At 43.3% G+C, this 16427-nt stretch overlaps 1 protein-coding gene across 2 annotated transcripts in view; it reads left to right on the forward strand.

Moving 5' to 3' along the window:
- Positions 1 to 16427, forward strand: part of LOC121281242 (protein KIBRA-like) — a 173261-nt gene that overhangs the window by 77240 nt on the left and 79594 nt on the right. For both annotated transcript variants that reach the window (XM_041194065.1, XM_041194066.1), the window contains exons 10-11: positions 261 to 350; positions 650 to 1332. In XM_041194065.1, the coding sequence (XP_041049999.1) occupies positions 261 to 350; positions 650 to 1332 (773 nt within the window). The remainder of the gene's footprint in view (positions 1 to 260; positions 351 to 649; positions 1333 to 16427) is intronic.

The raw sequence follows: 16427 nt of genomic DNA on the forward strand, positions 1-16427 counted from the left end.
CTAGACTTCCCCAACCAAGTGATCCATCTTTGTGGGATCTGTTAAGTCTCTTTTAAAAATATATACATTTCAATGAGATCGCCTCTAATTCTTCTAAACTCCAGGAAATACATAGACCTACTTGAATAAATCCTGACAACTCAGGAATCAGCTAGTGAACCTTTGTTGCAATTTACATACTTACATAGGTTGAAATCAATCTGCTGTTAACTAGAAAAAGGAATTTTACTGTTTAGTTGGTGATAATGTGTGTTCTACAGATTAAAGATGCATAGCAGGAGAAACAACTTGCTGAGGGAGTTAGAAGAAGCAACACGCTTAGCCTCAACATTGCACTCACAACTACAAAGGTGAGTTGTTTGTGGATGTAACTGTCGAAATCATATGAGAATCAAAGAATCTTTCCAAGTACAGCTCTTATATTTTTTTAACCTTCTGTGATAGGCAAGTTCTTTTATAAGCTAACCCAATCAATGCTACTTTCATGTTACATTTTAGGGACAATTATTAAACAGTCCACCTTGTTCAAAATGAGTAAAATGCATGTTTCAAACGTGTTGTGTTTTAATTCAGTAAAGATTTTTGCAGTTAAGCTAAATCTGCTGTATTGTAACATTGCATACCAATAATTGTTTTTTATTTGTCATAGTCTCTCAACCAGCACTCTTTCACTGTCATCTGGAAGTAGCAAAGGGTCATTGACATCCAGCCGTGGATCTCTTGCTGCGTCCAGCCAAGAATCTTCAAGCTCTGTTAGCTTCACTGACTTGTATTATGATCATCCAGAACACACAGTAGATTTCGACTACCAGTATAAACTAGATATCTTGCTTCAAGAGGGCACTTCAGGCAGTAGACCAGCAGGCTCCATAACCACCATTCATGAAAATGAGGTGGTCAGTTCTCGGAATGGCTCCTCTTACATAGATACCTGTGGAGCCTCAAGCAAGATTCACACACGGAGATGCTTGTCTGAGACTCCCAAGTCTCTGACTTCATTGTCACCTCGGTCTTCCTTGTCCTCCATATCACCACCTAGTTCTCCTGTAGTAATAGACCCTCATTTTTTGGTTCCTTCAGGGGAGCCACTTTTGAACGATGCCAATACAGACTTTGAAGATACAGGACTGCCTGCTAATATTGCTAACTTTCGTTTACACATTGAAAATGATAACCAGATTTCTTCAAGATCTTTACCACCAGATAAGGTTTTGTCACCCTGCTTAAACTTGGAATCCGAGAATGGATCAGAATCTGAACCTTTTAGAAATTCATCAAAAGCACTGAGTGAAGAGTTGGGGATTTCTACTAAAACCAATGAAAGAATAGAAGGTAAGGCATACAAATGCCAACAACGTCAGTTGTGCTTAAGTATTGGGCTACCAAATGCACTTTTTCTGAATCATTCATTCTGCACTGTTTACTTTCTGCAGCACAGATTTATTTTTAAAAGAGCATTTTTAGGATATGTTGTTACAAGCAGACCAGAATGGAAAAAAATGAGCTGCTATTTCTTGAATGTGATCACACATGATAAGCAGTTTGGCAGGTCCCAAGACAGCAATCCCATCTGTCTGTTGATGTGATGCAAAGAACTTTGAATGCAGGACGCCATATTTAGGTGGAAGACAAGTATTTATTAATTTGGTACATGAAGATATGGGGCGGCGGTGGCATAGTGATATTGTTACTGGGCAAGTATTCCAGAGACACGCAGTAATGCTCTGGCGACCCGGGTTCAAGCCTCACCACAGCAGATGGCGAAATTTAAATTCAAAAGTCAGATGATGATCATAAAAATCCATCTGGTTCACTAATGTCCTTTAAGGAAGGACAACAACGTGGTTGACTCTTAAATGCCCTCTGTTGCCCTCAAGGGCAATTGGGGATGGGCAATAAATGCTGGCTCACATTCCGTAAAAACGAATTAAAAAAAGAATCCCTTTGAAGCCTGATTCATGTTTTTGTCTGAATATTCTGAACATGTTTATACAATGGGGTCCATAAACTTGACTACAGAATTTTGTTTGCGTTATAAACCAGTTGAAAATGATACTGTCCTATATACTGTGAACCATTACCATAAATAACAATAAGTCATCAATTATTCTGAATATTTGTGCCAACAGCACAGTTTCAAGTAATGGTATTACTGTGTTTAGATGCACTGTGTTTAGATACATGTCAGAAAAGAATTAAAGAAATCTCCATTCTTTTTCATTGCTGGAATATTTCACACACAAAGAGCTAACAATCTAATGTAGGGAAAACATGAAAGGTGAAGTCCCTTTTCAGATTTTAGTCATATCAGTGTGTTGCTCATGGGTCTCTCCTATTCTCACATGATGATCACACCCTGACTTGAGGACATCAGTTGTTTTTTTTTCATCTTGTAACGGAAACCTATCTTCCTGTATTCTTCATTGTTTTCCTCACATTGTACATTATTCAGGGATCTTATCCCCCATCTGTTTTGAAATCCCATGTCTTTCAGTGTGTTAAGCCTTTTAAAGCTCATCACACTTTTCCCATTGAAACTTTATCAAATAAACAGTGCAATCTCTGAAGGATATGATTCAAACACAATTCAAATAATCAAGTGATTGGATGCGTTTAAAATTGTTGATGCCCGTTACCATTCCTAGATGTGCGTCTCCTCCAAGCAGACTATATAAAAATGTATGCGTGTATGTGTATATATATATATATATGTGTATAGCAATCTGTTGATTTAGGACATCAGCTCATCAAGCAATAATAATCATGTCCCACTTGTACCACGACAAATCAGGGGTATTGCAAGGTCAGCTGATACTTGCTACAGAAATAGTCTTCATTTACAACTTTGGTAGCTGTACTATTCTTTGACACAGCACAGCCCAGGAACATTTGGTGTGCAGTGTTATGTTAAAGCTACATCAGGTGAGCTTCACAGTGGCTGGGAAAGTAAATATTTATCATTTATAATTTAAGGCGGATCTTTTTCTCCTTTTCTGTGATTGGTAGGAGTGCCCTGCCTTAGGGTTTTAACAATCAATTCTTTGGAATTTTATGCTCTTTCCCTCCCCCAACCCCACCTCTCTCTCAATTTTTTTTAATTCATCCATGGCATGTGGCTTTGCTGGCTGGGCCAGCATTTAATGCCCATCCCTAGTTGCCCTTGAGAAGGTGGTGGTGAGCTGCCTTCTTGTACCGCTGTAGTCCATGTGGTGTAGGTACACCCAGAGTGCAGTTAGGAAGGGAGTTCCAGGATTTTGACCCAGTGACAGTGAAGGAATGGCAATATATTTCCAAGTCAGGATGGTGAGTAACTTGGAGGGGAACTTGAAGGTGGTGGTGTTCCCATCTATCTGCTGCCCTTGTCCTTCTAGATGGTAGTGGTCATTGGTGTAGAAGATGCTGTCGAAAGAGCCTTGGTGAATCCCTGCAGCACATCTTGTAGATGGGTACACACTGCTGCTACTGTGCGTCAGCGGTGGAAGGAAGAAATGTTTGCCGATGTGGTGCCAATCAAGCGGGCTGTTTGTCCTAGACGATGTCAAGCTTTTTGAGTGGTGTGGGACCTGCACTCATCCAGGCAAGTGGGGCCTATTCCACCACACTCCTGACTTGTGTTTTGTAGATGGTGGAAAGGCTTTGGGGAGTCAGGATCTGAGTTACTCGTCGCTTGATTCCTGCCTCTGACCTGCTCTTGGCTAGTCCAGTTCAGTTTCAATGGCAACCCCCAGGATGTTAATAGTGGGGGATTCAGTGATGGTAATGCCTTTGAACATCAAGAGGCAATGGTTGGATTCTCTTTTGTTGGAGATGGTCATTGCCTGACACTTGTGTGGCGCGAATGTTACTTGCCATTCATCAGTCCAAGCCTGGATGTTATCTAGGTCTTGCTGCATTTGGACATGGACTGCTTCAGTATTTGAGGGATTGCGAATGGTGCTGAACATTGTGTAATCATCAACTAAGATCCCCACTCCTGACCTTATGATGGAAGGAAGGTCATTGATGAAGCAGCTGAAGATGGCTGGGCCTAGGATACTACCCTGAGGAACTCCTGCAGTGATGTCTTGGAACTGAGATGACTGACCTCCAACAACCACAACCATCTTCCTTTGTGCTAGGTATGACTCCAACCAGCGGAGAGTTTTCCCCCTGCTTCCCATTGACTCCAGTTTAGTTAGGGCTCCTTGATGCCATTCTCGGCCAAATGCTGCCTTGATGTCAAGGGAGTCACTCTCACCTCACCTCAGGAGTTTAGCGCTTTTATCCATGTTTGAATAAAGGCTGTAATGATGTCAGGAGCTGAGTGGCCCTGACAGAACCCAAGCTGGGTGTCAGTGAGCAGGTTATTGCTAAGCAAGTGCCGCTTGATAGCACTGTTGATGATCCCTTCCGTTACTTTACTGATGATCGAGAGTAGACTGATGGGGTGGTAATTGGCCGGGTTGGATCCGTCCTGCTTTTCGTGCACAGGACATACCTGGCCAATTTTTCACATAGCTTGGTAGATGCCAGTGTTGTCGCTGTTTCTGCAGGATATTATAGTGCTCTGGGTCTAACTTAAAGGAAAATGGATATTATGTTGTGAGTAAGTACATAAGAAATAGGAGCAGGAGTGGACCATTTGGCCCTTTGAGCCTGCTCCACCATTAAATACAATCATGGATGATGATCTACTTCAAATTCACCTTCCCGCAACAGGTTGATTCCTATTTCTGTCACTTAAAGACCTCAAGGCTCTTTTTTTTTCCCCTCTGGATTTTGTTAGCAGACTAGTATACATTGTAGATTATTCAGATCTTTGTGGTCTCCTGATGTTTGGACATGAGCCAAGTAGGAGGAGTAGATCTAGTAGGACTTAACAATCTTCTTGGCAGATCCCCATTATGATCCATCACTCATTTTTTTTCATTTGGGATGTGGCTGAAGCTTGTGGGCCCAGATATGTTGCTCATCTCTTGTTGCCTTGAGAAGGTAATGATGACCCTTCTTCTAGACCACCAAAGTTTGCCTAGAATCTTTGGTGATGGGTTCTAACAATTATATTGGGTAAGGGATCACAGGGTATGACAGTGATGGAATATGTCCAAGTCAGGATGGTGTATTGCTTTCATGGAAAATTGAGAGGTAATCTTGGAGATGTTTTTCTCTCATTTCTGCTCTTGTCATTCCTGATTGTAGTGATCGCAGGACAGGGAGGTTACTGTCAAAATAGCCTTGATGAGTTGCTGCATTACATCCTATAGATTGTACAGTCTGCAGCCACAGTGTACTGGTGAGGAAGGGGATGGTTATTGAGCACAGTGGCAGAGGCATCAAATGCACATCTCTATTCTGGATGGTGTTAAGTTCCTTGACTGTTGGTCCAACAGTATCTGTCCAGACAATTATTAAATGGTCCCTCATACTCCTGACATGAACCTTGTAGATGGTGAAGATGCTTTGCTGGACCAGAAGAGCCACTTACTGTGCTGCAGAGGCTACCCTGATTTTCTATCCAAGGTGTTGCTATGACTGTTCCAGGTATGCTTCTGGTCAATGGTGATATTTTCTCTAGCCCTGAGCATATGCTGCTGGAAGAAATCTTGACTGATGGATAAACCAAAGGGTAATCTCTGGAAACAGTATCATCCAAATGGTGTCCTGAAAGTAACGATTTCTTGAGATCCCTCTGCCAGATGAACTGGCCAATATCCATGTTTGGTGGCTAACTTGTTGTAAAACCTTGCTCCAATGAATTTGGGATTCAATTCCTCTAATGTTGGAATCTTTCATGAGCACCTCTTTAGAATGAAATTTAGATGTCTTGGGTGTAAGCATACCTGGATTGTGCCATCTTTTTTTCAGTACGCATGTGATGGAACTGCACAAGTCGGTGTGTTGATGCACATGACAGAAAATACTGTTACACTGCATGTCATCCAACTCGCTCTTTTAACTATATGTACACACTACACTTTCCATTGATTGATGGAATTGCACCTTCTCTGAGGTGTAGTATGGCATCACCTCTGAAATTCCCTGTAGTGTTGAATCTATCTGTGTACATCTATTATAGGTCATGACTGACTTAATGTGATTATTCTTGGCCTCTTCTGCTACAATTGGTATCTTGGTGATCTTGTAAATAGTCACAAGGTTGAATTCCATACATGCTGGCAACCCTGCTAATGCTGTTCAGTTCTAGGTACCAGGTAGAATACTTTGGTTTCCATGCAGACTTGCAATAGCTGCATTTCAATGTCAATGTACCTATGCAATGAATGGGTGACCCATTGCACGTAGTTAGTTTCCCTGTTGTAGTTTATATAATTGACTTTCAATGATCCAGATACATATCCTTCAGGATTCTGACTGGTAGGATATTCGTGGTTGCTCCCATGTCGACTTTGGCTATGTGAGTGTTTTTGCCACTTTTGTTTGGGCAAATTATGTTGATAGTAACAAAAGCTTCTAATTGTTTGAGTTACGCACTGATTGTGTCACATTCACATTTTCCAGTTAAGGCCTTTCAGCTCTGCATCTTCACCCTAGTCTGTCTTGCCACTATCTTGTGGATGTCCCTGCACTTATGGGGGTCTTTGACGCACTCCCTATTGTTACTGCACATATTTTTTGTTTGGTTGCATCTTACACTTGGTTACACCTCTGGAACCAGATTTCCTGCATAGGCGAGCCCAGTGTCCTTTACTCTGCATAGCTTGCAAAGGTTTTGGAATGCAGGACAGCCATGTGGTGGGTGCAGCAGGCCGCACTTCCCACACGACCTGCTTTTTGCGTCCTGGCTACTGTGTCATTACTGGTAGTTGTTGTTCAGCTACAATGGCATCATATTTTCTGCCATCTTCTAGCAGTACATCAATGTTGTGACTTTTTTTCTCCAAAAGAATTTTTTTGGAAAGCTTCAATTGGCATTGAAACTATGACGAGCTCCATTAGTGGTTTGGAGAGCTCTGCTTCTGGCAAATCAGTCCTTGCCCTTTATCATGGCATCTGCTGACAAATTAGTCGATTGATTCTTGCAGATGTTGTCTGTAAGCCATCAGCTCTAAACAATTTATTCTAAAGTTCACCTTTTATGCTAATCTGATCCTCCAGCATGATTCACATTATGGCTGGATCCTTCTGACCCTCCTCATACAGGATCCTTCTGATCCTCCTCATACAGGCCTGAAGTGTTGGCTCTGTGCAACCCCTCGTTTCCAATGGCTATCTTTATTTTCACTGCTTGTTTATCTGGTTCTGTGATGGATAAATCTGTAAAGCATAGCTCCATCCTTAGTTTAAAAATCTTAAATTTGATTAGCACACCAGTGGCCTTCCAATCATGCTGGGGAATTTGGTCGTCATCTTCCTGATGTTTCCTGTCTTTTACAAATACTGTCAAAGCATAGAGGATTTGTAGCTTCTTTGCTCCATGGGGTGATTCAGCAATGCAGCTCCTGTGTGTTTTTTTTCTCTCTCCCTATTTTTTTGGCTAGAGCTCAGGTTTTTCTGTTCTGTGTGCTTTCTGTCTGTTGCACAGGTATGGCACCTGGGACATTGCAATGGCTTGCAGCTTGTACTGTCTGACTCAAAATTGACTGCCCGATTCACCATTGATCCAGTTACCTCGGGTACTCACTGCTCTGTGCAACACTGGCCAGAATATTGCAGTCGGCATGCAGGGGCAGGCCTGACACGCCGACACGTAAAATTACACATGATGGCCTTGAGCGCACATCCTGACGTCATTGCTCATCATTTCGATATTTCGTTGGGCAGTCGCGCACCAGAGCCGGCTGTGCGCCCCCTGAACTGTCAACAGCCTATTAAGGCCATTAAAAAAGCAATAAAAGTTGTTAACCACGCTGCCCATCCACCTTTAAGGTTGGTGGACTGGCGAAGAGCCTAAGCGGTCTTCGCGTTTTCGAGGAAACCTCATCCATGGGCAGGCTAAGGTTTCCTGAAGCTTGTATAAAATAATTAATTAAATTGTGCAATTGTGCAGGTTCCTCGGAGGTCTTCCTTTGCAGATGTACTTCGTGTCCATCTCTTTTTTAAGTCCAGCGTACACAGCACTGTGTTGGCAAAGAGTTAGTGGATAGAAATTGGGGATCAGAACATGGAGTTGGGAAGTGGCAGTTAGCAAATGAGCTGGGGTCTATGGTTGGCATTTGAGGAAGCAGACAGAGGTCTGGGAGAAAGATTGGTTGGGGGCATGAGGTTGAATACTGGAAGTATGAGTCAGTTTAGGAAACCTGGGGTCTGAGGCCAGTGAGCAGTTGCTAGGACTGTTCTGTGGGGTGGGAAATTGGGGTCAGCGTTCATTTGTCTGGAGATGAGGGTGCTTAAGTGTCATACGTCGAGTTTACAGAGACGGGTGTGCAATGTCAATACTGGAGTCAGGGAACACTAGGAATGACTTGCTAAACTGGAAGAGTTGAGGGCTAGGGGCTGACTTTGTGAATGATTAGCGAGGACTAAGCTTTGTGGATCATGGGATCAGTTCTGGGGTCCAGAAGCATGTGGACTGTTGGACAACAATTGACCCCAATTAGTAAGTCGATATTTACAAAGACCTTTGAACACTGAGCAGTGGCCTGAGAGCAGGAAATGTCAGTGGAATTTGGGATCTGTACATTTAAGGGTGGAGTTGAACTTCACAAGATCAGCCAAGAGCAGAGGTAGTAGGAGTTCTGGAAGAGCAACTGATCCTGGTCGCACTAGGATCAATTTATGTAACTTCACAATAACCCAGGCTAGAATCTTCTGCGCTTGCAAGAGGCGAGGAAGGAGGCAGTGGACCTGAGAATTTGGCAGGTTGATGTCAGGACCGATACCCAGCACTTTCACTGGAATAAGTTCTGGATGGGAAGGCCCATGGTTGATCTTCCTGCCCCGCCTCAACTTGAATCCCTTAAGTGACCAATTAATGACCACTTAAGGGCCTCTTCCCACTTCTGCTGCAATTTTCCCAGCTCCAAAGGAGCCTGCTGTCATGCGGCCTGCATGACTGATAAAATTGCGGGCTGCATTTCAGCTGATGGTGGGGTGCTTGGTGGTTGGTTGGTCCCTCGATCTGAACTAATATGTGCATGATCGAGGGTATGGATATGGGGCACGGGAGTGCCCACTGACAGCTACCCCCCTGCCCTTGCTGTCGACCCCCACCCCCATATGACTCCCCTCCCCCAATAGCACTTGCATTTTTCCTGGGTTGTTCCGTGATCCTGGGACTCTGGGGGGGTGTTGGTGGGGTGTTTTGTTCCGGCAGCAGCCACGGCTTCCCCCGTGGCACTGTTGAGTGTAAGAGCTGCTGGCCTCTGATTGGCCAGTAGGTCTTGGTGGGCGGAAGGTGGTCTTCCAGAGTCTGGAGGAAGGCCTGCTGCTGTCCACTAAACTCTGGGCAGAAGATACGGTGGGCCTTCCTCCTCGAAGTCTTAGCATAGGTCTCACCGCTTTTTCAAGCCCGTCGAGAATGGAAGATTCTATCCCTGGATTCAGATGCAATGTACAATTGTGCTTTGTTTAATCCTAGTAGGCTCAAATTGCCATTATGTGGAATTGACCACGACAGACAGAAAATTGAACATTTCAAAATTATGCCTATGTAGGTTTATGTGGGGGCCATGGTCATAAGCAGATATAATTATTATTTTTGAGGGGTCAAAATTTAAATTGAAAATGTTTTTAAATTTTAGTTTTAATCTATGCTATAGAACTGTCATTATCAATCTTTTCCATTATGGTGTCAATACCATGCAGGAAGTGCAGATGTGAAAGCTGAAAGTGGGTCATGGGTGCATTGTGGATGATGTATCCTGAATGAGAGGAGGCAAGTAAAATCTTGTCAGATGTTTTTAAGGTGGCATTTCATTGAATTTTGTCACTTTCAGAATGATTTAAATTTTTGTGTATTGTTGATACAAAAATGTTATTTTGTAGCTCTAAACTGAGAAACTTAAGATGCCTACTAAATGCAGTTTCTAAAAAATGAAGCGATTTGATTTGTTTCCTGGCATGTAAAGCAACTTTTACCAAGCTGTTCAGTGGTATGAATTGCCTTTTGATTTGTTGACTTTTAATCAATTGGGTATTTGAGTTAATCAGCATTGTTTATTTAAACAGATGGTGGTTTGTGATTTGTTGCTTTATTTAATCATTATTATATTTAAACCAATCAGAATGTTTGCTTTGCAGAATCTGTGAACGTATGATGGATGTTGTCTCAAGTGTTGTATATTGGTCGATGCATGACTTTTAATTATATTGATTTTACAAAGGAATTTGCTCTAACCTTGTACTGTGAGGTGCTTCAATTGTACTGAATTATTGGAATTATGTTACTTGCTTAGGCTTTCCTCACTGAGATCCTTCAGTCTGAATAGTCAGTCAGGAAATGGAATAATAAGTGGAATACGACAGAGGGGTCATATGCCTACTGCTGCTCCTTTTTGGTGCCTTCTTCAAATGACAGATTCAAAAGATGTGTGCATGAGCCTTAATTCTGTCTGGAATGCACAGTATATTATTTGGCAAAATTAGTTTTAACCACTTGCGGCTTGATTAATTTAAAATGGTCAGGTAGTTTATCAATAGTGACAACAGATGTTTCAATTAGAGGGTTCAGTAAATGCTATTATTAAGAATGAAAAGTATTCACATGAAAAATCAATGCCTAAAATAGTCATCAGCTTCTCGCAAGTAAAGACTGCATTTACTCAGCTGGAATTAGCTTTTATCTCGGAGAATCTATATTGGCATGTGTGGATTCCATCAGTAAGTAAGCGTGGTCTTGGAAATGATACTTTATAATCCAAACCCTCCGAAAATAACCCGAACAAACTTCCACCGAGTTTGCTTTTGTTTGCTGCATACAGGCACTTAAAATAGAGACCATCAATGAAAGCCTCCGAGAGATAATTCTCCAGGAGGAGTTCAAAAACTCACTCCCTATCTCTATAAAGACCCATGTGGAAGAGCAAAGGGTGTCCAACACTGGACAGGCAGCCGTCATGACAGGTAAGTCTGTTGCCCACAGGCTTAGCAGAATTGCTCTTGCTATGCAAATTTTCCTGACTGCCAACCTGGTCTGCTCTCTCCACTTTTAATCTTTCACTGTCCACCTCTATAACCCATGGATTTAATAGCTCAAACCCAATGAGAACAACAGAGTTCTGCAGGGGTGCAGAAAGCTGAAGAAGGTTCAGAGGCCCTGCGTTACAAGCTGTGAGTGTTGAAGTGTTGAGTCAGCAGAGGCCAGGACTAGGCCAGCAGTGTTAGAAAGAAACACGAATGAATTACATGTGTTGGATTAAAAGAAGTGGAAAGCCAGGTCAGCAGTGTTAGGGAGGGTTAAGATAGAAGCCAAGGAAGTTAAAAGACCGAAGCCAGGTCAGTAGCATTAAGAGGTCAAGGAAATACCCATGGAATTAAAAAAAGATGGAGGAGGACACCCAGAAATTGGGTTTTTCAGTCACTTTTTTTTTTATCAGATTTAAGTGTGGGACTAGGGGGAGTTCCCCAGCAGGCAAAGAGACTGTAAAGGAGATGCGCCACTGAGTAGACCATTTGGCCTGGCGAGCCTGCTCTGCCATTCAGTAAGATTATGGCTGATCTATTTGTATTACTAATTCCAAGCTACCCCCATAACCTTTTGAAAAGCCACAGGGGCGTACAATGGAAGCTGAACAGCCACCTGGAGGCAGTAGTGTTCCACGTTAGGGGAAAACCCATTCCTGAGACAAAAGAGAAAGGGAAGGGAACGTATGCCAAAATGGGTACCAGTTGTGGAGACCTCAAGAAGTATACCAGGGAAATTCATGTGGACTTATCGACTGGTAAATCAAACGAGCAGGCTCAAGTTTTAAAGGCCCCAACAATGTAGAGGCAAGGTCCACTACAGGTGAGGTGCAGGAGATGATTCCAGACACTGAATCGGGGCTTAAAATCAAGTTACAACTCACTGACTTCTCAGAAATCAGATTTGTAAAAATGCTTGGGTTTGAGCTATTAAATCCATGGGTTATAGAGGTGGACAGTGAAAGATTAAAAGTGGAGAGAGCAGACTAGGTTGGCAGTCAGGAAAATTTGCATAGCAAGAGCAATTCTGCTAAGCCTGTGGGCAGTCAATGGGAAGTACAGAATCTCCCTACCCCCTTAAATGACCAGCAACCTGAGAGCTAAGAACTATATTTTGAAAACCAGGAGCCTTTAAATGATACATAATCAGTTTTTAAAGGAGGGAACAGACACAGTGGTTCTAACACAATATTATCCTTTATGTCTTACTTCAAGTGAACAAAGAAAATTCAGAACCCCGATGCAAGACAAATCTTTTGCAATGAAGATATGTTTTGTTTGTAACTACACCCAAAAGGAAAAAGCAATGTGATAACTGAGGGAGGCAAGGGAGGAGATTGCTGGGGCCTTGACAGAAATCTTTGTATCCTCACTGGCTATGGGTGAGGTCCTAGAGGACTGGAGAATGGCCAATGTTGTTCCATTGTTTAAGAAGGGTAGCAGGGATAATCCAGGAAATTACAGGCTGGTGAGCCTTACATCAGTGGTAGGGAAATTATTGGAGAAGATTCTTCGTGACAGGATTTACTACCATTTAGAAGCAAATGGGCGTATTAATGAGAGGCAGCATGGTTTTGTGAAGGGGAGGTCATGTCTCACTAACGATCGAGTTTTTCGAGAAAGTGACAAAGATGATTGACGATGGAAGGGCAGTGGATGTTATTTACATGGATTTCAGTAAGGCCTTTGACAAGGTCCCTCATGGCAGACTGGTACAGAAGGTAAAGTTGCACAGGATCAGACGTGAGCTGGCAAGATGGATACAGAATTGGCTTGGTCATAGAAGACAGAGGGGGTAGCAGTGGAAGGGTGCTTTTCTGAATGGAGAGCTGTGACTAGTGGTGTTCCGCAGGGATCAGTGCTGGAACCTTTGCTGTTTTGTAATCGACATAAATGATTTGGAGGAAATGTAAGTTTGCAGACAACACTAAGGTTGGAAGAGTTGCAGATAGTGAAGAGGATTGTCAAAGGATACAACGGGATATAGATCGGTTGGAGACTTGGGTGGAGAAATGGCTGATGGAGTTTAATCTGGACAAATGCGAGGTAATGCATTTTGGAAGGTCTAATACAGGTAGGAATTATACGGTAAATGGCAGAACCCTTAAGTGCATCGACGGGCAGAGGGATCTGGGTGTACAGGTCCACAGGCCACCGAAAGTGGCAACGCAGGTGGATAAGGTAGTCAGGAAGGCAGATGGCATGCTTGCCTTCATTGGCAGGGATATTGAGTATAAAAGCTGGGAAGTCATGCTGCAGCTGTATAGAACCTTGGTTAGGCCACACTTGGAATATTGTGTGCAGTTCTGGTCGCCACATTACCAGAAGGATATGGAGGCGTTGCAGAGGAGGTTTACCAGGATGCTGCCTGGTCTGGAGGTTATTAGCTATGACGAGAGGTTAGAGAAACTCAGATTGTTCTCACTAGAGCAACGGAGATTGAGGGGCGACTTGATAGAAGTTTACAAAATTATGAGTGACTTGGACAGAGTAGATAGTCAGAAGCTTTTTCCCAGGGTGGAAGAGTCAATTACTAGAGGACATAGATTTAAGGTGAGAAGAGAAAACTATAGAGGAGATGTGCGGGGCAAGTTTTTTATGCAGAGGGTAGTGAGTGGTTGGAATTCGCTGCTAGAGGAGGTGGTGGAAGCAGGTATGATAGTGGTGCTTAAGAGGCAGCTTGACAAATACATGAATAGGATGGGAATAGAGGGATACAGACCCCGGAAGTGCAAAATGTTTTAGTTTGACAGGCAATATGATCGGCTCAGGCTTGGAGGGCTGAAGGGCCTGTTCATGTGCTGTACTTTTCTTTGTTCTTTGTTCTATGATATCCAGAATCTAACTGTTCAGAATTAGCTGGGTACCAAAACTATTTTTTCATTGATGGGATGTGGGCATCGCTGGCTAGGCCAGCAATTATTGCCCATCCTTAATTGCCCTTGAGAAGGTGGTGATGAGTTTTGAACTGCTGTGGTCCGTATGGTGTAGGTACACTTACAGTGCTGTTAGGAAGGAAGTTCCAGGATTTTGACCCAGTGACAGTGAAGGAATAGCGATATATTTTCAAGTCAGGATGGTGAGTGGCTTGGAAAGGAACTTCCAGATGGTCGTGTACCCATGTGTCTGCTGCTGTTGTCCTTCTGGATGGTGGTGATCATGGGCTTGGAAGGTGCTGTCTAAGGAGTGTTGGTGAGTTGCTGCAGTGCATCTTGTAGATCGTACAGTGTGCGTCGCTGGTGGCGGTGAATATTTGTAGATGGGGTGCCAATCAAGTGGGCTGTTTTGTCCTGGATGGTGTCAAATTCCTTGAGTATTGTTGGAGCAGCACTCACCCAGGCAAGTGGGGAATATTCCAACACAGTCTTGACTTTTGCCTTATAGATGGTGGACAGGTTTTGGGCAGTCAGGAGGTGAGTTATCCTCTGCAGAATTCACAGCCTCTGACTTGCTCTTGCAGCCACAGAATTTATATAGCTGGTCCAGTTCAGTTTCTGGTCAATGGTAACCCCCAGGCTGTTGATAGTGGGGGATTCAGTGATGGTAATGCCATTGAATATCAAGGGGGGGGAGCTGGTTAGATTCTCTCTTGTTGGAGATGGTCATTGCCTTGCACTTGTGTGGCGCAAATGTTATTTGCCATTTATCAAGCCTGCATATTGTCTAGGTCTTTCTGCATATGGGCATGGACTCCTTCAATATTGGAAAAGTCATAAATGGTGCTGGACACTGTGCAGTCCCCAGTGAATATCCGCACTTCTGACTTTATGATGGAAGGAAGGTCATTGATGAAGCAGCTGAAGATAGCTGTGCCTAGGACACTACCCTGAAGAACTCTTGCAACGTTGTTCGGGGACTGAGATGATTGACCTCAAACAACCACAACCATCTGCTAGGAATGACGTCAACCAGTGGAAAGCTTTCCCAGATTCCCATTGACTTCAATTTTGCTAAGGCTCCTTGATGCCACACTTAGTCAAATCCGGCCTGATTTCAAGGGCAGTGACTCTCACCTCATCTGACCTTACTTCAAAGATGGACTGATACTTAACTTGGCTGCCACCACTTGCCTCACTGTAATAGCTACATTCCATTCCATCAGGCTGGAGACGGAGAGCCTATAGAGAATAATGGCTGCACCTTGGAGGTGTTGATAAGTTATTCCTAATTCGTTACATGGGAGAATGTGTCATTCATAAGTGATGGCTTGGACATTAAAAATTAATCACCTAGGCCACAACACAATAGCCAAGGTCTGTCCAGACATGAGATAATCAATTACCTTCTGTGGAAAACTTGGTCATTATGGAGAGAGAGGTCATGTGATCAGGACCACCGTTTTGAAATGTCCTTTATTACAAAACCCTGCTTGCTTTGGAGCATTCTGAACAAAGTAACATCTGAAAGCAGGCAACGGCAGCCGATGGTTGTCTGCCTCTCCTTTCTCTCTCAACTAACTTGAAACCTGCCTGCTTAGATCATGCTGTAGACAGCAGACAGAGAAATTCTAAAGAAGGCGTCAAATTCCAATGCAGTGTTTTCAGGAGAAAAACCAAGGACTACAGCTTAAGAACTGCCTCAACCATGAACAACAGTGAAGTACTCCATAATCAGTGAACTCTTTATATCTTTGCCTTTTCTCATTTGCCTGAATTTTACCTTGGTCGGGGGTGCGTGATCAGCGGGCTCGGGAGCAATCGGGAAGCGGGCCACCGGCTGTGATTTCACACTGGTTGACCAATTAACGGCCAGCCAGCATGAACACCTGTTGAAAAGTTCAGCACTGCTGGGGCGGGGACAGGAAGAGGGCAGGCAATGACGTTTCTGCAGGCGCAAGTGAGCTCTGCAAGAAAGCTTTGTGAAGGCAGACAACTGCCTCGGAGCTGCAGGCCTTAAATGCTAAAATAAAGATTTAAAAAGCTGCACAATCAATCACCTGAAAAAAGAGCTGGTAAAAATGCTGTCCACAGATATTTTTATTTTATTTCATAATGGAAATTTCATCCTGCATTTGGATGAGGTTTGATGAAAAATGAAAAGGCCGCCTGGCTGATTTGCTTGTCTGCCAACCATAAGGTTGGACCGGCCACAAAAAATCTGAGACAATTGTGCCGCTAATGGGCTTAATTGCCCTCTTAATTGTCGGTGAGCACTCTTTCGACTTTTGCGCGTGCCCACCTAGCAAAATATTGTGAGAGTGCATGATGATGTCAGGACACTTGCCCAACGTCTTCTCATGCGACTTTACGCCCGATCGGGTCAGGCATGCACCTGCTCTAGGGATGTAAAATTCAGCTCATTGAATATTAATTTGGCCAAAAGTTAACCTCCTCTACCTTGTAATGTATTTTTGCATGCTAGTATGT

Source organism: Carcharodon carcharias, chromosome 8, assembly GCF_017639515.1.
Source record: "Carcharodon carcharias isolate sCarCar2 chromosome 8, sCarCar2.pri, whole genome shotgun sequence".
NCBI lineage: Eukaryota > Metazoa > Chordata > Chondrichthyes > Lamniformes > Lamnidae > Carcharodon > Carcharodon carcharias.